The sequence below is a fragment of the Tursiops truncatus genome, chromosome 19 (genome assembly GCF_011762595.2).
Source record: "Tursiops truncatus isolate mTurTru1 chromosome 19, mTurTru1.mat.Y, whole genome shotgun sequence".
NCBI lineage: Eukaryota > Metazoa > Chordata > Mammalia > Artiodactyla > Delphinidae > Tursiops > Tursiops truncatus.
In genome coordinates, this window is record NC_047052.1 from 44,961,181 (window position 1) to 44,978,228 (window position 17,048).

General features: G+C 57.2%; 1 protein-coding gene across 8 annotated transcripts; it reads right to left on the minus strand.

Moving 5' to 3' along the window:
• Positions 1-1,713: 1,713 nt before the first annotated feature.
• On the minus strand, positions 1,714-14,688 carry DPF1 (double PHD fingers 1). 8 transcript variants are annotated; one of them, XM_033844849.2, is made up of 12 exons: positions 14,575-14,688; positions 8,844-9,004; positions 8,662-8,769; positions 7,123-7,250; positions 6,753-6,842; positions 6,280-6,358; positions 5,953-6,084; positions 5,005-5,055; positions 4,794-4,913; positions 3,598-3,710; positions 2,965-3,046; positions 1,714-2,829 (listed from the first exon to the last, which is right to left on the minus strand). In XM_033844849.2, the coding sequence occupies exons 1-12, from the start codon at positions 14,604-14,606 to the stop codon at positions 2,759-2,761; spliced, it is 1,167 nt and encodes a 388-aa protein (XP_033700740.1). In that variant the 5' UTR covers positions 14,607-14,688; the 3' UTR covers positions 1,714-2,758. The 8 variants fall into 8 exon arrangements, with proteins under 8 accessions (XP_033700740.1, XP_033700739.1, XP_073651889.1 ...); XM_033844848.2 differs by having other exon boundaries at positions 2,965-3,076; XM_073795788.1 differs by lacking the exon at positions 14,575-14,688 and adding an exon at positions 10,418-10,982 and having other exon boundaries at positions 2,965-3,076.
• Positions 14,689-17,048: the final 2,360 nt, after the last annotated feature.

The window sequence follows — 17,048 nt, forward strand, 5'->3', positions numbered from 1 at the left end:
TGGCGAAACACTTTCGCAGTTTGACCCGGGGATCAGGGTCAAACTTATTTTCCAGACCTCGAAATTTCATGTGAGAATCCCAAGGTCCGGCTTCTGGTGGGAAGTCTAGGTCCAGCTCCACCTGGATCTGAGAAGCAGCCCCTTCTCTTGACAGGGCTGGCCCCACGGCTGGGGCTTTCTGGCCCACCTAGACATTTACCTGTGATGGAGTTTACCGTTTCCGTGCTCAAACCTGATGCTTCTGTAACCTAGACTCTCCCGCACACACACACCCGCCCCCCCCACACACAACAAATCTTTTTCCAAAACGGTTATATATCCTTTTTCCAGAGGAGGTGGACCAGCTATTTCCACATCTCCTAAAAATTCTAGAGTGTTCCAGACACTCTCCCTGTCTCCGCCCTCCCTGAGGCCCCATCCTCAACCCATGCTGCCCTCCCCCCTCCAGCACGGAAACGGCGGAACAAGCTGTTCTCACATCCTCTCCTGGCGCCTGTGACACACACCAACTTCCAACACCCCACAACTCGCACACGCCAGCCTGCGCGCTCGCCTGAACTGTGCCCTGCTCGTCCCTTCCCCATCTTGCCCCAGTTTTCCACTTCCTCTGCCTGTCCCCCTCTCGCGGGCCCGGGCGCCCTCCTCGACCCTCCCCCAGTCTCCTCTGCCTCCCACCCCGCCTCTGGCTCTCCCCTCACCCAGGCTCTGAATCCCTTCCCGCTCTTGGCTCTCTCCAGATTTTTCTATTGTCTCCCTAAATTCTTTGTGTCCTCTCCCCTGAAATCTCATCTCTGTGGCATTGTCCTAGGACTTCGCCTGTGCTGGGTCCTAACTTCATCTCTCTCCCCAAATGTGCCTCCCCGCTCTTAGTCTCTCTTCCGCTCTCCTATTTTACGTGCCCTGGTTCCCTGCCTCCCCACATGGAATCTCTTCTGCTTCTCTCTCCAGATCCCTGTACTTCCTCCTCTGTCTCTCCCCATGTGTCTGCTGTTTTTTATTACTATTATTGCCTCTCTCCCACTAAATCATCTCTTCTGTCCTCTTCCACCATAATTCCTCTGGCCCTCTTCATCTACATCTCCCTCCAGGTCTGCGTCTTCCCTCTCCTGCTCTTTTTCTCATTCTCTATAAATGTGTGACTCCTGTCTGTCTCTCTCCTGACTGTTCTTGTGTCCTGGTTCTCACTCCTCACCTCACCTCACCCAAATCTGTCTTCCTCCTAATGTCCCTGGATCTATATCCCATGGCCCATTCCCCTCTGTTCTTTGCCCCACATCGGGATAGGGAGCTCCAGGTGACGTCTGGGTGTAGGGTGAGGCGCCCCTGGCACCCCTGATCCCTACCAACGGCCCCGAGGGGAGGGGCCAGCCCCCAGTCTTCATCTTTCCATCCCTTCCCTTCCCCCAGTCCCCAGCTTCCCGCCTCCCTCCTCACTGCTTCCCCGTTGCAGCTGCAGCAGTCCGTTGCCAGGGCAACCACAGCTGGCTGGGTGGGAGCCCCCTCCACCCCATCCCCCCCCTTCTCCTTTCCAGCGAGGCAGGGAGGAGATGGGACAAAGCCAGAGAAAGGCGGGGTGCAGAGGGGAGCTGGAGGGAGATGGACGTAGGGCCAGCTCCAGCTGTTAACCTCGGTTGCTTCTCCCCCAGTGAGGCCCCATCTCCCCTTCTTGGTGATGCCCCAAACCAGCCTGGAGAACGAGGCAGACGACGTGGGCAGAGGGGTCAGGCCCAGTTTAATACACGGAACAAGTTAATTCACAGCAGAGGCAGGCAATAAAGGAGACTCGTTTACAAGGGGGGACACGCCTGGATCGGGGGAGACCCCCCCAAACCCACCACCTCCCCCACTTGCAGTCTCAATTTCCCTTTTTTTTTTAAACCCGAACAACAAACACACACAACCACAAGAAACAACCACGCCCCCTCGCGACCCGAAAATGGCCAGCGAGGGTGGCAGGGGGCAGCCCGGCCTGGCCGGTAGGGAATCGGGGCGGGGGGAGGAGGAAAATCTAGTCCGTTGCAGAGTCTGTGCTTCTCATTCCAGCAGGCGCTGGGCAGGGGCCCGCCTTGCCAAGGCAGGCACGGAGTGGGCTCGGGGCGGGGCTCTCGGGGAGGGAGCAGGAACGGAGTTCAAAACCGTGGTTCACATCATGCAGTATCCACAGTGGGCACCGAGAGGGCGGGGGTGGACACCACACCCTCCTGCCCTGGGCACAAGGGGGGAATGGCGCCCACCTTGGGTGGGGAGGTGGGAGAGCTGCAACGCCAGGGACTTGGGGGGAGGAGCCGCCAGGCAGGAAACTGGCGTAGACTGGTGCCCAGTAGATGCGCTCAGCAGTGCCCCCTCCACCCAGCCAGACCTTATAGGACTCTTTGTTATATATTAATTTCTTTTTTTTTTTAACTTTTTGACTTTTTCTTTAGAAAAAGGCTTTGTCCGTGCCCCCAGCTGGCATCCACCACCCCTCGTGCCCGCCCAGAGGCGGGGTATGGCTTTGAGGGGAGCAGAAGCCCCTGGTGCCCATTTGCGAAGGGGTGAGGCAGGAAGGAGGAAGGGAGAGGACCCTGCTGGGCCCACCAACCCACAGGGCAAACATTCCACTTGCACAGAGGGGAGGGGTGACCCAGCCCCCTCTCAGGCTCCCCCCACCCCCGGCCCCTTCCACTGTGGGGCATTAAGGATGGGGAGAGACTGGAGGAGCTCCAAGAGGCAGGTAGGCAAGCATCACCCCAGAGGTCCAGGTGAGCCAGAGCCAGGCCTAGGTGAGGGTGATGTAGGCAGAGGCCTTCTCTTTCAGGTGCCGAAGACAGAGGTGACAACTCCAGCTCCCTGTGGCGCGGCCGGAGGACAGGGAGTTAGGCCCAGGTCTGGGCAGGGCTGCCCCGACCCCCTCCCACCCAGCGGACAGCAGGACAACCACTGTCCAACACCCCACCCCCGTGTCCGGCCCTCCTCTTCTCTCACCTTCCGGGGGCTCCGCCATGGGGGGACTCAGGCAGTACATGTGGTAACCCCGATCGCAGTCGTCACAAAACAGCAGCTGGTCCTGGGAGGTGAGACCCGCCCAGCTGGCACCCTGGGGGCACGGGCACCAGAAACCGGGGTGGGGGGCGGGGGCAGGGGCCAGGTCAAAGGGGCTGGGGGAGGCAGTCCCTTGCAAGACAAAGGGCTCTGAGAAGGTCATCTTTGCAAAACCCTACTGGGCGACGAGCAAAACACCCCTGAGGACTGTCGGTTTGCAGTTTGTAGTTTAGGTTTTATAGGACTCTGTGGAACACTTAAAATGACACGAAGATGGTCTGGAAGTCATGGACGTGGGTTCAGGTCCCAGCCGTACCATTTTCCTGGCTGGGTGACCTTGGGCAAGTCTAGTCCCCTCTCTGAGCTCGGTTTCTTCTCTGTGAAGTGGGAACGAGATCACCTACCTCAGGGCAGTTGGAAGGAGTCAGAGAGTGAAGAGTATTAAGTGCCGGGCTCAATTAATGGACACTAACAATAACCATAATACAGGTTACTGGTGTTCACCAGGGAGGGGGCTCCAGGGAAAGGAGGCCGCCTGGGGGCATGTCCCGGGGAAGGGGGCACGTGGGCACTCACGTCGTTCTCCGAGGTGCCACACAGGCTGCAGGACTTGCACTCGATGCACTGCCAGCGGTAGGTCCGCACAGCTGCCGTCATGTTCACCGTGAACTGTAAACACGAGGGGTGTCCTGGGGGCCAAGGGGCAGGGATGCGGTTAGGGGTCATCGTGCCCCTGGTGGCTGCTGACCCCCGGGGAAGCAATGGCTCAGCCCCCATCCTTAGCTCACAAGGCCCACAGCCCGACCCCACCCAGCCCACGGTGCCCAGACCCTGTCCCGCAGGCAATGCTGCCCTGGCCACCAGTCTCCTACCCAGCCACCATGGCAACCACACTCTGCTCCCCAGGACACCATGGCAACCGCATTCCATTACCCACGGTGCCGTGGCAACCACTTTCTACCACCCACAGCACCGGGGCAGCCACATTCCATTCCGTTACCCACAGCAGAATGGCCAACCGGTTCCATTCCATTAACCGCAGTACGTGGCAACCACAGTCTCCCAGCCACGATGCCATGGCAACCGCCTTCCACAGAGGGGTCCCCACACCCTGGTTTTCCCTGCAACCCAAGCCCATTACACACGAAGCCCCAGCAACCACACTGTTACCCACATGACTCTGCAGGGTGCTAACCCACTGGTCAGCCCACCACCCCAGTACAGATGCGCAGCCACTACCCCAGGCCACGACCACCACCTTCCACTGCACCCAATCGCCATGACAACCATATTTCACTACCCATAATACCATGACAACCACAATTCATTAGCCACCGTGCTGAGGCAACCACCATCTATTACCCACAAGTCCACCTCGGGAAACCACAGTCTATTACCCACAGCTCCATGGCAATGGCAAGCACCCTCTGTGAGCCACAGAGCCCAGGCAGCGGCAATCCATGACTCGCTATCACAGCCCACTACCCACGATGTTTTGGCAACCATCTTTCACTGTTCCCCACGCCAGGTAAGCACATGCCGGTACCCACAGTGCCATGACTCCCGCATCCCATTGTTCCCAGAGCCTCCCTGACCCCGCTCAGTTTCCCACAATCCTCAGCAGTCGAGTCGGCTGTTTAGCCTCAGTGCCCCTGGGATGCTCTGCATACCCCACCACCAGTCCTCTCCCTCCTCTGCCTTCTCTCCTCCAGATCTGGACTCCTGGAGTCCTCTCCACCGCGGCCCCCAGAAACCTCAGGTGGGGGCATCACCTGATCGCCCACAGTCGGCACAGGAGATGAGGTCCTCGGGACACCCCGTCTTCTTGGAGCCACCCAGGCAGAAGTCACAGTAGCCGTTGGGGATGACAGTGCCATCAGGCGCCTTCTTGGCTGAAAGAGAGCAGGCAAGGGTTGGCATGGGAGGCAGGGACACCCAGTCAAAGGCTGCTGCAGAAGTAGGGGCAGAGGGAGGCGTCCCTACCTGTGTGTTTCCTCTGTGCCTCAGGGACCCAGGCCAATTCTTTGTAAAACTCTGGGGATGGGGGGAGAGAAAGAGGTGCTCTCACCATAGGCAAAGCTCCACCCTGCCCCCAGCCTCAGCCAAAGGGGTGGACCCCTTCTCCAGGCATGGAGGAGGTGGGGGGAGGGAGCAGCTACCCCAAGCTGTGGCCAGTAGCAAAAGAGAGCTGGGGGAGCCCAAATAATTCTCATCAGGACCCCCCCAACTCCTTGAGGGCAACTGATACATCCTCTTTATTAGGTAAAAACCTGGCAGATGCAGCTTTAGGAAGAACCCCCTGCTTCCCCGCCCATACACACTTCTACCAGACAGCCCCCCCAACTAAGCCCCGACTAAACAACAATTAGGTGGACACCACGGGCTGAGATCTGGTATGGAAACAGACATTCGGAAGGAAAATTCTGAACACAGAGGTGCCTCGGTGTGTGGTGGGGATGGGATGAAGAGACTGCCCTCTCCCACCGAGGGGTGGGTGGAAAGATGGTTTTTCCACTGGCAGAGCCTCCCCCCCAAGCCTTCCCCCATCCCTCAGCTGTCAGGGTTGGCACCGGATTGGCATGGGCGGTCACCAAGGGTTCCCAGGCCACGGACCCTGCCCCTCGGCCAAAGCTTAGCAGAGAAGGGAGAAAGGGAGGCAGGGAGGGAGGGGAATCATCTATCACCCCCCCTCCCCAAGCTCTAATTGAAACAATAAATCAGACCCAGAAATATTACGCCCGGCCAGGAGCGAGGGAGAGATGGTTGGTTGCCATGGCAACCTCAGAGCCAGCATCCCCCATGGTTGGTGGGGGGAGGGGACCGCTGAGCTGGAGATTTTCCAGAAATGTCTAATGTGCCCCCTCCCTCCCAGGCTCCTTAGCCCCCACTGCCAGGGCCCCTCACCACCCCACGCCCTGCCCGCCTGCTCACGTTTATGGTTGTTTTTCCGGTGGAAGGGCAGGGCGTGGCGTTCGGCGTTCTCCTCCCCCTCCTCCTCAGCCAGGTGGGTGTGGGTGTAGTGGTAGCTGAGCCCTGGCCGGTTCTTATACCGTTTCCCACAGACTGGAGAGTGAGCAGGAAGGGCCGGTCAGCCCTCCCAGCCCGCCTCTGCCCTGGCCTCCAGGATCACACCTCCACCCTCTGCCAGAGGCCTGAACATCCCCCAACCAGGGTCCAGAACAGAAGGGAGGGGGCCAGGAGGGGAGAGGTCTCTGGGCCCCACTCTCTCTCTCTTCCCCCCTCTTCAGAAAGACTCACTATCACAGACATACGGCTTGTCTCGGTCCTCCAGGGAAGCGGTGTCCTGGCGTTTCCGGAGACCCCCGATGCCATATGCCTAGGGGAAAAGGCATGAGTGAGGGGCCAAGAAAGGGAGGGAACTAAGAGAATTTTCATCATTTGGGCCGGAAAGTCAAATCGCAGCTCTGCCACTTCCTAGCTGTGGGCCTTGAGTAACTCCCTTGATCTCTCCAAGGTTCAGTTTCCTCATCCGTGACACAGGTATGAAGCTAGTTCTAACCCACTGTACAATCTCTGTTCTGCAAATGGTTTAATAGACCCAAGCCTCAATTTCCTCATCTGTAAAATGGGTATAAAAATCCCCTATCCCTTCAGGCTGCTCTGCGGATTAAATGAGGTCAAACTGGGGCAGGGTCTGAACATTGTACATACTCAGTAAATGGGATCTGCATTGAGCGGAGGAGTGATGGAGAGAAACTCTGGAGCGATACCTTTCCTTTGGCCCTGTTCTTCCTCCTGGGAATGTCATCCTCCAAGTCTTCCACTTCAAGATCATGTGGAAACTCCAGCAGCTGCTGTTTCTGGGCACCAGGAGAAGGGAGATTGGGGTTAAGAAAATGGGGTATTGTTCTGCTTTGCGGGTGGGGTGGCTCTGGGCGGACCGGAGACTGGGGGTGTCAGGGCAAGTCAGGAGGTCTTCCAAAAAAGAGATGACGTGTGGAAGAATAGAGACTTAGGATGCCCAAAGGCCCTAGGGAGCCAGGGGAGATTTCAGAGCAGGAGCAGGATGGGCCGGGGCAGGAGACAGGGGTGGGTGAGAGGGCAGCTGTGGCCCCTGGCGGGGGGGTGGGGGGATCCTACCTGGCAGTCCATAATGGTCTCCTCCTCCTTCAGCTCTATCTTCTTCTCCCCTGTCTCAGCACACAGTAGAGCCTCAAGGACCGGCCCTTCTGGGAGGCCGCCCTCCTTCTTCAATGGCGCCTCACAGTCTGGGGACAAGGGAGGAGGGTGTCAAGTGGAGAACTTGTTCCTGGAGGACTCCTCAAACTGCCCAGATTGGAGAATCATGCTCTTTGCTAGAGGGAAGAGGCTTGCCCACACTCAACCAGCAATAGACTCAAAGATTCAACCATACACCCTTCCAACAATACTTCCATACATCCTTTCCAAGGATGCCCAGACCCTGGGGAAGACACAGCCAGACCCTCAGAGCCACTTGGACACACTCAAGGGGAGACATGCCCAGACCCTCCTATATAACTACATACATACCTGTAGGAGACCCCACCCAGACCCTCACACCTGGAAAGAGCAGACACTCAAACAGGACACACATGGACATACACAGAGGAGATACACACAGGTCATCTGAGACAGCCAGACACACAAAGGAAGAGATACACCCAGACACTCAGATATCCCCAGACCCATGGAGGAGACATATCCAGACCCCTGGGTGTACTGGCACTCCCAGCAACACTACAAAAGAGAACATTAGACCACCAGATATACCCAGACCACATGGGGAAGACACGGCCAGACCCTAGCAAACACCTGAACATACTTAGGGGAGATAGAGACACACCTAGAGAGAGTCACTCAGGTGGATACACATACACACAGGAGATAGAGACAGTCCCTCCAATACACCTGGACCCACACAGATCCTTGGATATACCTGGACAGGGGAAGAGAAACAGCCAGTGACTCTAATAGTACTGGACACATTCAAGAAGTGATAAAACCAGACACTCATAGGGCAGCGCACGTGCAGAAATACATCTAATACACCAGACAGACACTCAGGGAAGAGATTCTCCCAGACATTCCAAAGCATCTGGCGCTCAAAGGAAGAGAGAGCCGGACCCCCTCATACACCCACATCAGGAGCCGCTGGACACTCTGATAGACCAGCCACACACAAGAGGAAACAAACCTTCTAATACACTTGGAAACACCTGAAAAAAGACACAGACACTGAGATACACTCTATTACAAAGGGAAAGAGTTACAACCTGACACTCTGATACATCCAGACACACTCAGACATCCACAGGAAGCAATACAGTCAGATACTCTGATACATCCCAGCTCACAAGGGAAGAGATACAGAGACTGGATACACCTGGACACACATAACAGATACCACTCTGTCCTGAACTACGCCTGGGCCCAAGTAGGATAAGATACAGTCCAAAGCTCAGTCACTCAGGGAAAACTGGAGAATCTCTGGACGACACCCAGACACACAACGGCAGACACAGCCAGCCACTCAGACACTGGCTAGGAGGGAAATAAGGGCGAATGCTCAGACGCACACCGGCATCACCACACACTTATCAGCGTGTGCTGTGGGCACCCACTGGGGCCACCGAAGGCACAGGACGGAGCTCCACCCACCAATCTTATACTCGCAGGGCCGGAGTCTGGGGTCTTCCAGGATGTTGAGTCTCCGTTTCTTTCTCCAACAGCGGGCGGGGTACGTGTAAATCTGTCCCGGGGCCAAACCTGGAGTGAGAAGGGCGGTAAGAACGCGGCCGCGAAGCCACCGCCCCGCCCCACCCCCAACCTCCCAGCCGTACCCGGGCCGCGGTGGGTCTTCTCCATCCAGATGTAGCAGTTGTTCTGGGCCACGCCGGTCTGCGAGTCGAGGAACGGCAGGCGCAGGCTGCGCTCGGCGCACAGGCGCGCGTTGTAGCTGCGGCAGTGCTCGATGGCTTCTCGGTAGAAGTCCTCGCCTAGGCTGCGAGGGGCGGGTGGGCGGGCGGGCGGCTGTCAGCAAGGGCAGGCGCACCGGGTCGCCCGGCACCCCTCCCCCAGCCCGCCCGTGGGGAATGGGTGGGCCGACTCCTCCAACCTCACCTCTCCCCCGCTGTCGTCGCTCCTGGACCCAGGAGCCCCCAACCCGGACTCAAGCAGGCCTTGAGCCAAGGAGTGGATACACACAGTATAGAAACAGATAAAAATACACCGGGACCCATCCATACAGGCACATATCCAAATACACAACACAAACAAGTCGCACATAGTCACACAGGATTCACACACAAAGAGAGACATATCCCAAGACTCACAAAGGAGAAACAGACACATCTCACATATGTGCTCCCACAAATATCTACTGAAAAACACAAGTATCTCAAGTCCCATAGTGTAGAAGCAGACAGATCACACACGTATACATGCACAAATATATATCACATATCCGAAGACACACAACATAAACAATCACCCACACAAAGACACACAACATGCAAACAGATGACACACCACACACAGACACATCCACTTACTCATCCATCCGAAGACACACACAGATACACAAATGTTAAAAAAGAAAAAATGTTAAAAACAAACTACCCACATATGCACTTACACGCATATCCAAAGACACAACACAAATCACACACACACACACAATCCAGATACACTATACAAAGAAATCACACAGATTCACACAGGATACACACACACATTCACGAAGATACACAATATAGAAACCAACATCTAAAATCCCACATACTCAAACACACAAAGATACACACATACACAACATAGAAACGGACAAATCCACCCATAGTCACACAAAAATTTGCACATAAATACATGCATACCTACATATCCAAAGACACAGAACATAAATGATGCAGAGTTTCAAAGGATATGTACACACACTCAAAGACCAAAATATCCAAAGACACCTAGTGTAGAATGTGAAAGAAATTAAATGCATATCCACACACATATCCAAAAAAAACCCAGAACCCGAACAAGTGACACACACTCCACAACCCAAGACAAAGGTAGTGTGGGCTTCACTCAAGTTTACCAAGGCTCCCGGGCCCCCGGGCCATTTCACCCTCTCTCCAACTCCGGGGGTCGCAGGGCGGGACATGACCCCCTTTCCCGAAGAGGGCGCCAATAGGGCTCCGAGTTCCCCATACTCCGCGCTCCTCCAGGAGCAGCGCGTCGGACACGGTTCTTGCCAGAGACCCACAGTCACACACATTCGCAACCCCGCGCAGCCCGGCCCACGGTGACAGCCCCCCAGACACCCCATCGGCCCCACCCCCAGCCGCCGCACACACACACACACACACACGCCCGCGCAGACCCGCTCGAGCGCCCTCCCCTGCCTCCCGCCTGCCCGCAGCACCTCAGGGGGCCGGGGATGACCGTGGCCATCTTGCTCCCAGGGTCCTGCCCCCAGCAGGTCCCCGCCGGGCCGGTCCTCCCAGCGCTCGGGCGGGCGCTGAGGCCGCCCATCCATTCATTCCCGGGGGGCGGGAGCACCGGGACCACAGCCAATCAGGGTGGCGGGGTGGGCCCACCCGGGCCATGCCGGGAGTGGTAGTTCTCCCCGCCCGGGGCTGGCGGGACCCCGCAGAGAAGCGGGTCAGAGGTGGGGCCGGAGGCACGCACAACCACTCCCGCGCGCTCACTCATGCACACCTCTCGAGTCTCACACATGGGCCTACACTCAACCATGCACACCTGGACTCGCACACACCCACACGCGGCAGCTTACACACACATTCACACGTATACTCACAGCGTCCCACGCAGACTCACGCACACTCCCTCTCCCACACCTTCGCACAGACTCACATACATTTACACTCACACAAACACTTCAGTGCCAGGAGATTTAGAGACACCTTACAGGTGCCCACACGAACGTCCCACCAACGCGTGGCTCACCGACACCTCCCCCTCCCCCTAGTCCCTCGTAGCTCGGGAGAATCCTCTCCGGTCCCCCTCGGAGCTGCCTCTCTCACAAGGACCCCGCCCTGCTCAACCCCTTCCCAGGCCTGACAGCTGCTGTGCTAGTTAGGAGATATAGCCACACCTCCTAGGTTCAAATCCTGGCTCTGCCACTTGGTGGCCATGTGACCTTGGGCAAATGACTTAACCTTTCTGGCCTCAGTTTCCTCATCTGTAAAATGCAGATGATGGCTCATGGGATTATTGTGAGGATTAAATGAGTAAGCATGGGTAAAGTGTTTTAAAAGGTACCTGGCAAGTAGTAGGTGTTCAATAAATTCATTCATTCCACAAAGAGGACCTGATATGTACTAAGATGTAAAATGGTGATAGCTAACCATTATTAGAAAGAATAATGCTGGGCACATAATAGATGCTTAATAAATATTTGTTGAATAGAAATATACTGAGTAGCCACCATGTGCCAGGCACAGTTCTTTAACAGAGATTAACTCACTTGATCCTCATCCTGACCCTCTGGGGTGATATTATCACTACCCCCATTTTCCAGATGAGGAGGTGAAGTCACATGCCCTCAGCTCCTGGTGGCTGTTTGAAGGTGGGACTAAGAGAAGGATTCACTCACCCAGATGTCTGTACCCAAGTGGTCACCTCCTTTCTCCCACTGTCACCCACACTGACTCTACCCTAAGGGATGCTCAGAGAGGGAGCTGACCTACCGAGTCACAACGATCACCAAGTCCCATGCACACACACCTGGAACACACCCCGCCCCCCAACCCCCGGCCCCCATCCAAAGTTCGTGTTCAAGTTTGAGCCCTTGCATGGATGAAAACGCCCACCAATGTCCTTGTCCACCAGGGGGCTCTCCAGCAGACAGAAGAGGCATAAGAGCCTTCACCTCCTCTTTTGTCACTCGACACCCCCACCTACACCCTGGTGAGAGAGACCCCCTCAGGGTCTTCCACACTCATGGTCAGTTCTGGACACACGCACACACACACGCACACACACACACACACACATACACACACACACCTCTAGTCTTAGACCCCTTCTACAGGCTCTTCCCCATCTCCCCCAGGTAAGGCCTTGACCTCCCCCTTCCCAAACCCAAACAGCAGGGAGTGGGTCTCTGCTTCACATCTGGCCTAGAGCAGATGGCAAGGGGAGTAAGTCCTGACACTCACTCTGGCCTCCAGGTCCCTACAGTGGCCACCCCATATCTCAGCCACGGTAAGCCCTGCCCCACTCCTCCCAACAGGCCAGCTCAGCTCAGAGTGCCCTTGCCACCTTCATCTCTCACCTTCCACCACCCTCACAGATCTTCCAGTATGCCCTTACACTTTCCCCCCACACCTCTAGCCTCAGACACCCCGCTCACTCCTGCCCCACCCCAGAACCTGTGCATCAGTTTCGGTCAGCTTGGAGCCTGACTGTAGAACACTCCATCACTTCCCTGGACGCCCTTGTCCACCAGCACAATTTGACCCGCAGCTGACATTTGGAGAGGGGTCTCCCTTCCCTTCCTTACCCCTAGTCACCTTCAGAGACCCCTCTCCCACACTTGAGCTCCCCTGCCCAAACAATCCTCCTGTCCCCATCCCCCAGTGCCCTGTGTGGAAGCTGGACCACAAATGAAATCAGTATTGATACTACCAATAATAATCACTACATTCAGTCAGTGTCAGGCTCAGTACCAAGCGCTTTACAAACATCACAGAAGCACCATGAGGTAATAAGAGCTGTTATGATTCCCCAATTCACAGGTGGTAACACTGAGGCTCGGGGCGGGTGGGGAGGGCAGGAAATTAGTGCTCAAGATGGGGTTTGTCAGAACTGAGAGCAGCACCCTCCACCTCCCACTCCCAAGGGGACCTGACTCGCATTCTCTCAGGAACCAGTCCCTGCCCTCACCCCTGCAGACCCCTAGGAAGGTGAGAGCAAAGAAGGGTGCTGGCGCTCCCACCCCCAAGCTTACTCTAGCCTTCATGTCCCTGCAATGGCTGCCCCATACCTCCTCCAAGAGGTCTGGGCCAGGGTCAGAGTGAGGATGTCTGGATACCCACAGATCCACCGACCTGCACAGGAACCCCGTCCCAGCCACTTTGAGGGTGTCCCTCATAGGGGAGACAAGTGTGTGTGGAAGACTTAGAGTAAGAGGGAAACAGAAGTGTTGTCACCGTTACACACCGTTTCACACTGACCCCCAGCCCCGTACACGCCCTCCAAGCCCCCTTTGCCCACCGCCAAGCCACACTTGTAGGCGCGTGCCTGTAAGGTTCAGCCCCCTCCTCTCCCAACTCTCCCCCCCCACACACACCTGAAACCAGAAGCTACTGGGCGCCTTCGGTCCGGCCACCTGGCACAGCCTTTCTGGAGGGCGGGGGCGGGGGATGGGGGGCGCCCCCGGGCCCCTCCCCCCCTCCCCCACCACCCCCCGCATAAGTTGCTCAGGGTCAAGGTGGCGGGTGCCAGGGGTTGGGGGAAGGGTGGGGGAGGTCGCCCAGGCCCCTTTGTGCGGCGCCGCGGGCGTTCGCCCTCCTCCTCCTCCCCACCAGGCCGGGGAGGAGGGGGAGGGGAGTGCCGCGCACGCCAACCCGGGAGGGAGAGCGGGAGCGGCCGCGCGCCTGTCACTCCCAGTCCGCCGTCACCGCCTGGGGAAGGGGGGTGGGGAGCGCTGGGACCCAGGAGTTCGGGATCCCGAGGAGGGAGCGAGAGAGATGGAGAGAGAGGGAAGAAGAGAGGTGGAGAGAGCGAGGGATGTCTAGGAGAGGTGAGGGCTGGAAGAGAGCTAGGTTTGAACCCAGGCGTCCAGGATCCCAGCCAGTGGGCCCGGGAGGAAGCTAACACTCGGAGGAGGGACGCGGACAGGGAGAAAGGGAGGGAATCCCCGGAGGCTGAGGGTGCTCCCAGCACCCTCTCCCGAGGCATCTAGTCCCCAAGGAGATGAGAGATGCTCTCGTTAGATGTGTACGGGAGGAGAGAGGGAGGGATCCCACGGTCTAAGCTGAACGGGGCGTCGGGGCTTTAGGTCCTGAAGACCCGGGAAGGGAAACAGCAGGGATCTAATCGGGGACCCCCGACGTCTAAGCTCCCACCCTGCGGTCGCGCGGACCGAGGTCCCCGAGATGGGGGGGGGGGAAGAGAGAAAGATGCTTTGATGAGGGGAAAGGATGGTGGAGACCCCGGAGACTGAGGTCTGGACTTAGGCGTACGTACTCCCAGCCCCATGCAGGGGCAGGCCCGGCGCCCCCAGAGACTCGGAGGAGGAGAGAGGGAGGAGGAGGAGAGGGAAGCCCCTACCCCCACTCTGGGTGGGGAAACGGCCTCCGCCACCCCCCAGCTCGCGCCACATTCCTTCACTGACAGCGACAAAGAAGAGGCGCCCCTGCGACCCCCGAGGGGCTCCCGCCCCCAGCCCCAGGGGGCGACAGGGGGTGGCGGGCCCCCCCAGGGGAGGGGGGCGCAAACTGGGGGCCCACATTCAACTGCCATCCGCCCACGGCGTCCCCCTCCCCAGCGAGGGCGGGGGAAGGGTTCGGGTAGGGGGCGGGATGGAGGGACGTGGACGGCGGGGACACTCACGACTTGAGCGGGTTCTGAATGGCGGTGGCCATGGCCCGCTCGGCTGGGCCGCCTCCGGCCCGGGGCGCCGCTGCCGCCGCGCGCGGGCCCAGCCCGGCCTGCGCCGCCCGCTCTGCCGCCCAGCGCGCTACGATTTCATTCATTCTTGGGGCTGCGGCGCGAGCGGAGCGGGGCGGGCAGGGGGCGGGGCTCGGCCAATCCCCTCACCTCCCGGCGCACGACGGGACGTGGAGTCTAGGGGCGCTCGGCGGCGCCCGAGGGCGCCCCTGTCCGGACTACACGTCCCAGGGGGCGTCGGGAGGACCGCACGCCCATTGGCTACTGGGGATACAGGGCGGGGCTGGGATCGCCCCAAGGCATCCTTTCCCCTCCCTGGGGGTGCTCCATCCCCAGCTCGGGTTCTCCATCCTCCAGGCACCGCGTGCGCGCAGGAGAAGGTGGTCCCTGGCTTCTGGGTCTCCCCTGGGTGTGTGGATGACCCCAGGGTCTGTCGTGTATTCTTGCCTTTGCCTACTTGTCTGGGTGCCTCTTCTGTGTAAGCCAGTCTGTAAACAAGCACAGGGGTTAATCAATGCCTTTGTTCATTTATTAAGTGCCTGCTATGTGCCAGGCACTCTTCTAGACACTGGGGATACCGCGTGACCAACAGGCAAAGTTGCTGCCCTCAAGGAGCTGACCTTTTAGTGGAGGAAAAAAGATGATAAACGAACAAATAAACTGATCATTTTAGAGAGTGATAAGTATTATAAAGAAAGTGGCTGCTCTGAGGAGGTGACATTTGAGCTGAGACCCGAGAAGCTGCCACCGTGCAATGGGAGGGGAAGGAGGAAAAGCTTGGCAAGTTCAAAGATCAGTGGGAAAGCTAGTGTAATGAGCAGAGTGAGTGGGGGGAGGCGGGGAGGGAGACAATATTAGGGAGACAGCAAGGATCCAGATTGTGTCGGGCCTTGTAGGCCATTATAAAGAAAACGGATTTTGTTCTAAGTGCAATCAGTCATCCTTGACTCTTCATTTTCACACACCCCCCAGACCCATCAGCAAATGCTGTTATCTCCACATTCACAAAATAGATCCAGAATCCACCCACTCTTCTCCCTTCACAGCCTCCATCCTGGTACTGCTCCCCCCCCCCCCCCGCCCCCACAGTCCATTTCTATTCTCTCCAGGGCAGCCAGAGTGAGCTGCTTGAAACAGCTGGCATCACAATGCGCTCTGGCTCAAAACCTCCAGTGGCTTCTTTCACACTTTTTAAAGAAATATTTATTGATCTATTTGGTCGCTCTGGTTCTTAGTTGCAGCAGGCGGGCTGCTTAGTTGCAGCTTGAGGGCTCTTCAGTGGTGACATGAGAATTCTTAGTTGAGGCATACATGGGAGATCTAGTTCCCTGACCAGGGATCAAACCCGGGTCCCCTGCATTGGGAGCACAGAGTCTTAACCACTGCAGCACCAGAGAAGTCCCTTCTTTCACACTTAGAAAAAAATTCGAAGTCTTTACTATGCCCTCTAGGCCCTACTCAAACCCGTTCCCAGGCCCCATCACACTTCTGATCTCACCGCCCTTCTTCCTTCCCTTGTCTAACTTTACTCCAGCCGCACTGGCCTCCTCCCTGTTCCTGGAACGTTCCACTCCCACTTCAGCCACAGGACCTTTGCACTTGCTGTTCTCACTGCCTAGAATGCTCCTCCCCCAGACACCTGCATGGCTCCAACTCTCACTTTATTCAGGTTTCTGAATGTCACCTTCTCAGAGACAACCTCAGCTAAGATGGCATCCCCCAGAATCTCTCTGTCCTCTTAAAAGCTTTCTCCTTCTCCCAACACTTACCATAACTCATCATCATGTTGTAGGCCTATTTAGTTAGTTGATTGAGTGTCTGTCTCCACTCCTTTGACTACCAGCTCTATGAGGCAGGGATTGTTGTTCATTCCACTGCTGTCTCCCCAGTGCTTAGAACAGGGCCTGAAAAATAGCAGGTGCTCAACAATTATTTGTTGAATAAATAAATGAATCAATTAGTCATTATCCTCCATGTCTCTCCCCACTGTCTGGCTCTGCAGAGTGCAAGCAGCAGGGAGAGAGAGTCATGCGGGCTCCAGGCTGTGCCTTCCCACACACTTGGACCATCTGAAGGGGACTTGGCGGGCGGGGGGCGGGGAGGGGTTGTATTAAGGAAACCTTCCCAGCAGAGGGTCCGGAGCTAAAGCTTCAAGGCAAAGAGAAGGGAGAGGTTAAGAGGCACATTCACTCATTTCTATAGAGTATCACTGTCACCAGCCCGGTGTGGGCATGCTGGGGACACAGCAATGATGTGTCTGATGGCCCTGCCCCAGGCAAAGCCGTAAGCTCACAGTCCAGTGGGGTAAAAGACCCATCACCACACGATGACAGCCAAGGGTGGGGGAAGCCAGGGCAGACGGCAGGGCTGGGATAGAGGAGGTACTCGGGGCTATGGGAGCCCAGAGGAGGCTCCTA

Excerpts from the sequence above, each read along its gene's own strand:
- DPF1 (XM_073795788.1), bottom strand. The coding sequence starts at position 10,527 with ATGGGCGGCCTCAGCGCCCGCCCGAGCGCTGGGAGGACCGGCCCGGCG. Across the intron at positions 9,005-10,417 it reads GTCATCCCCGGCCCCCTGAG|CCTAGGCGAGGACTTCTACC; the intron begins GTGCTGCGGGCA and ends CGCCCCTCGCAG. Across the intron at positions 6,359-6,752 it reads AGAACAGGGCCAAAGGAAAG|GCATATGGCATCGGGGGTCT; the intron begins GTATCGCTCCAG and ends CTTTTCCCCTAG.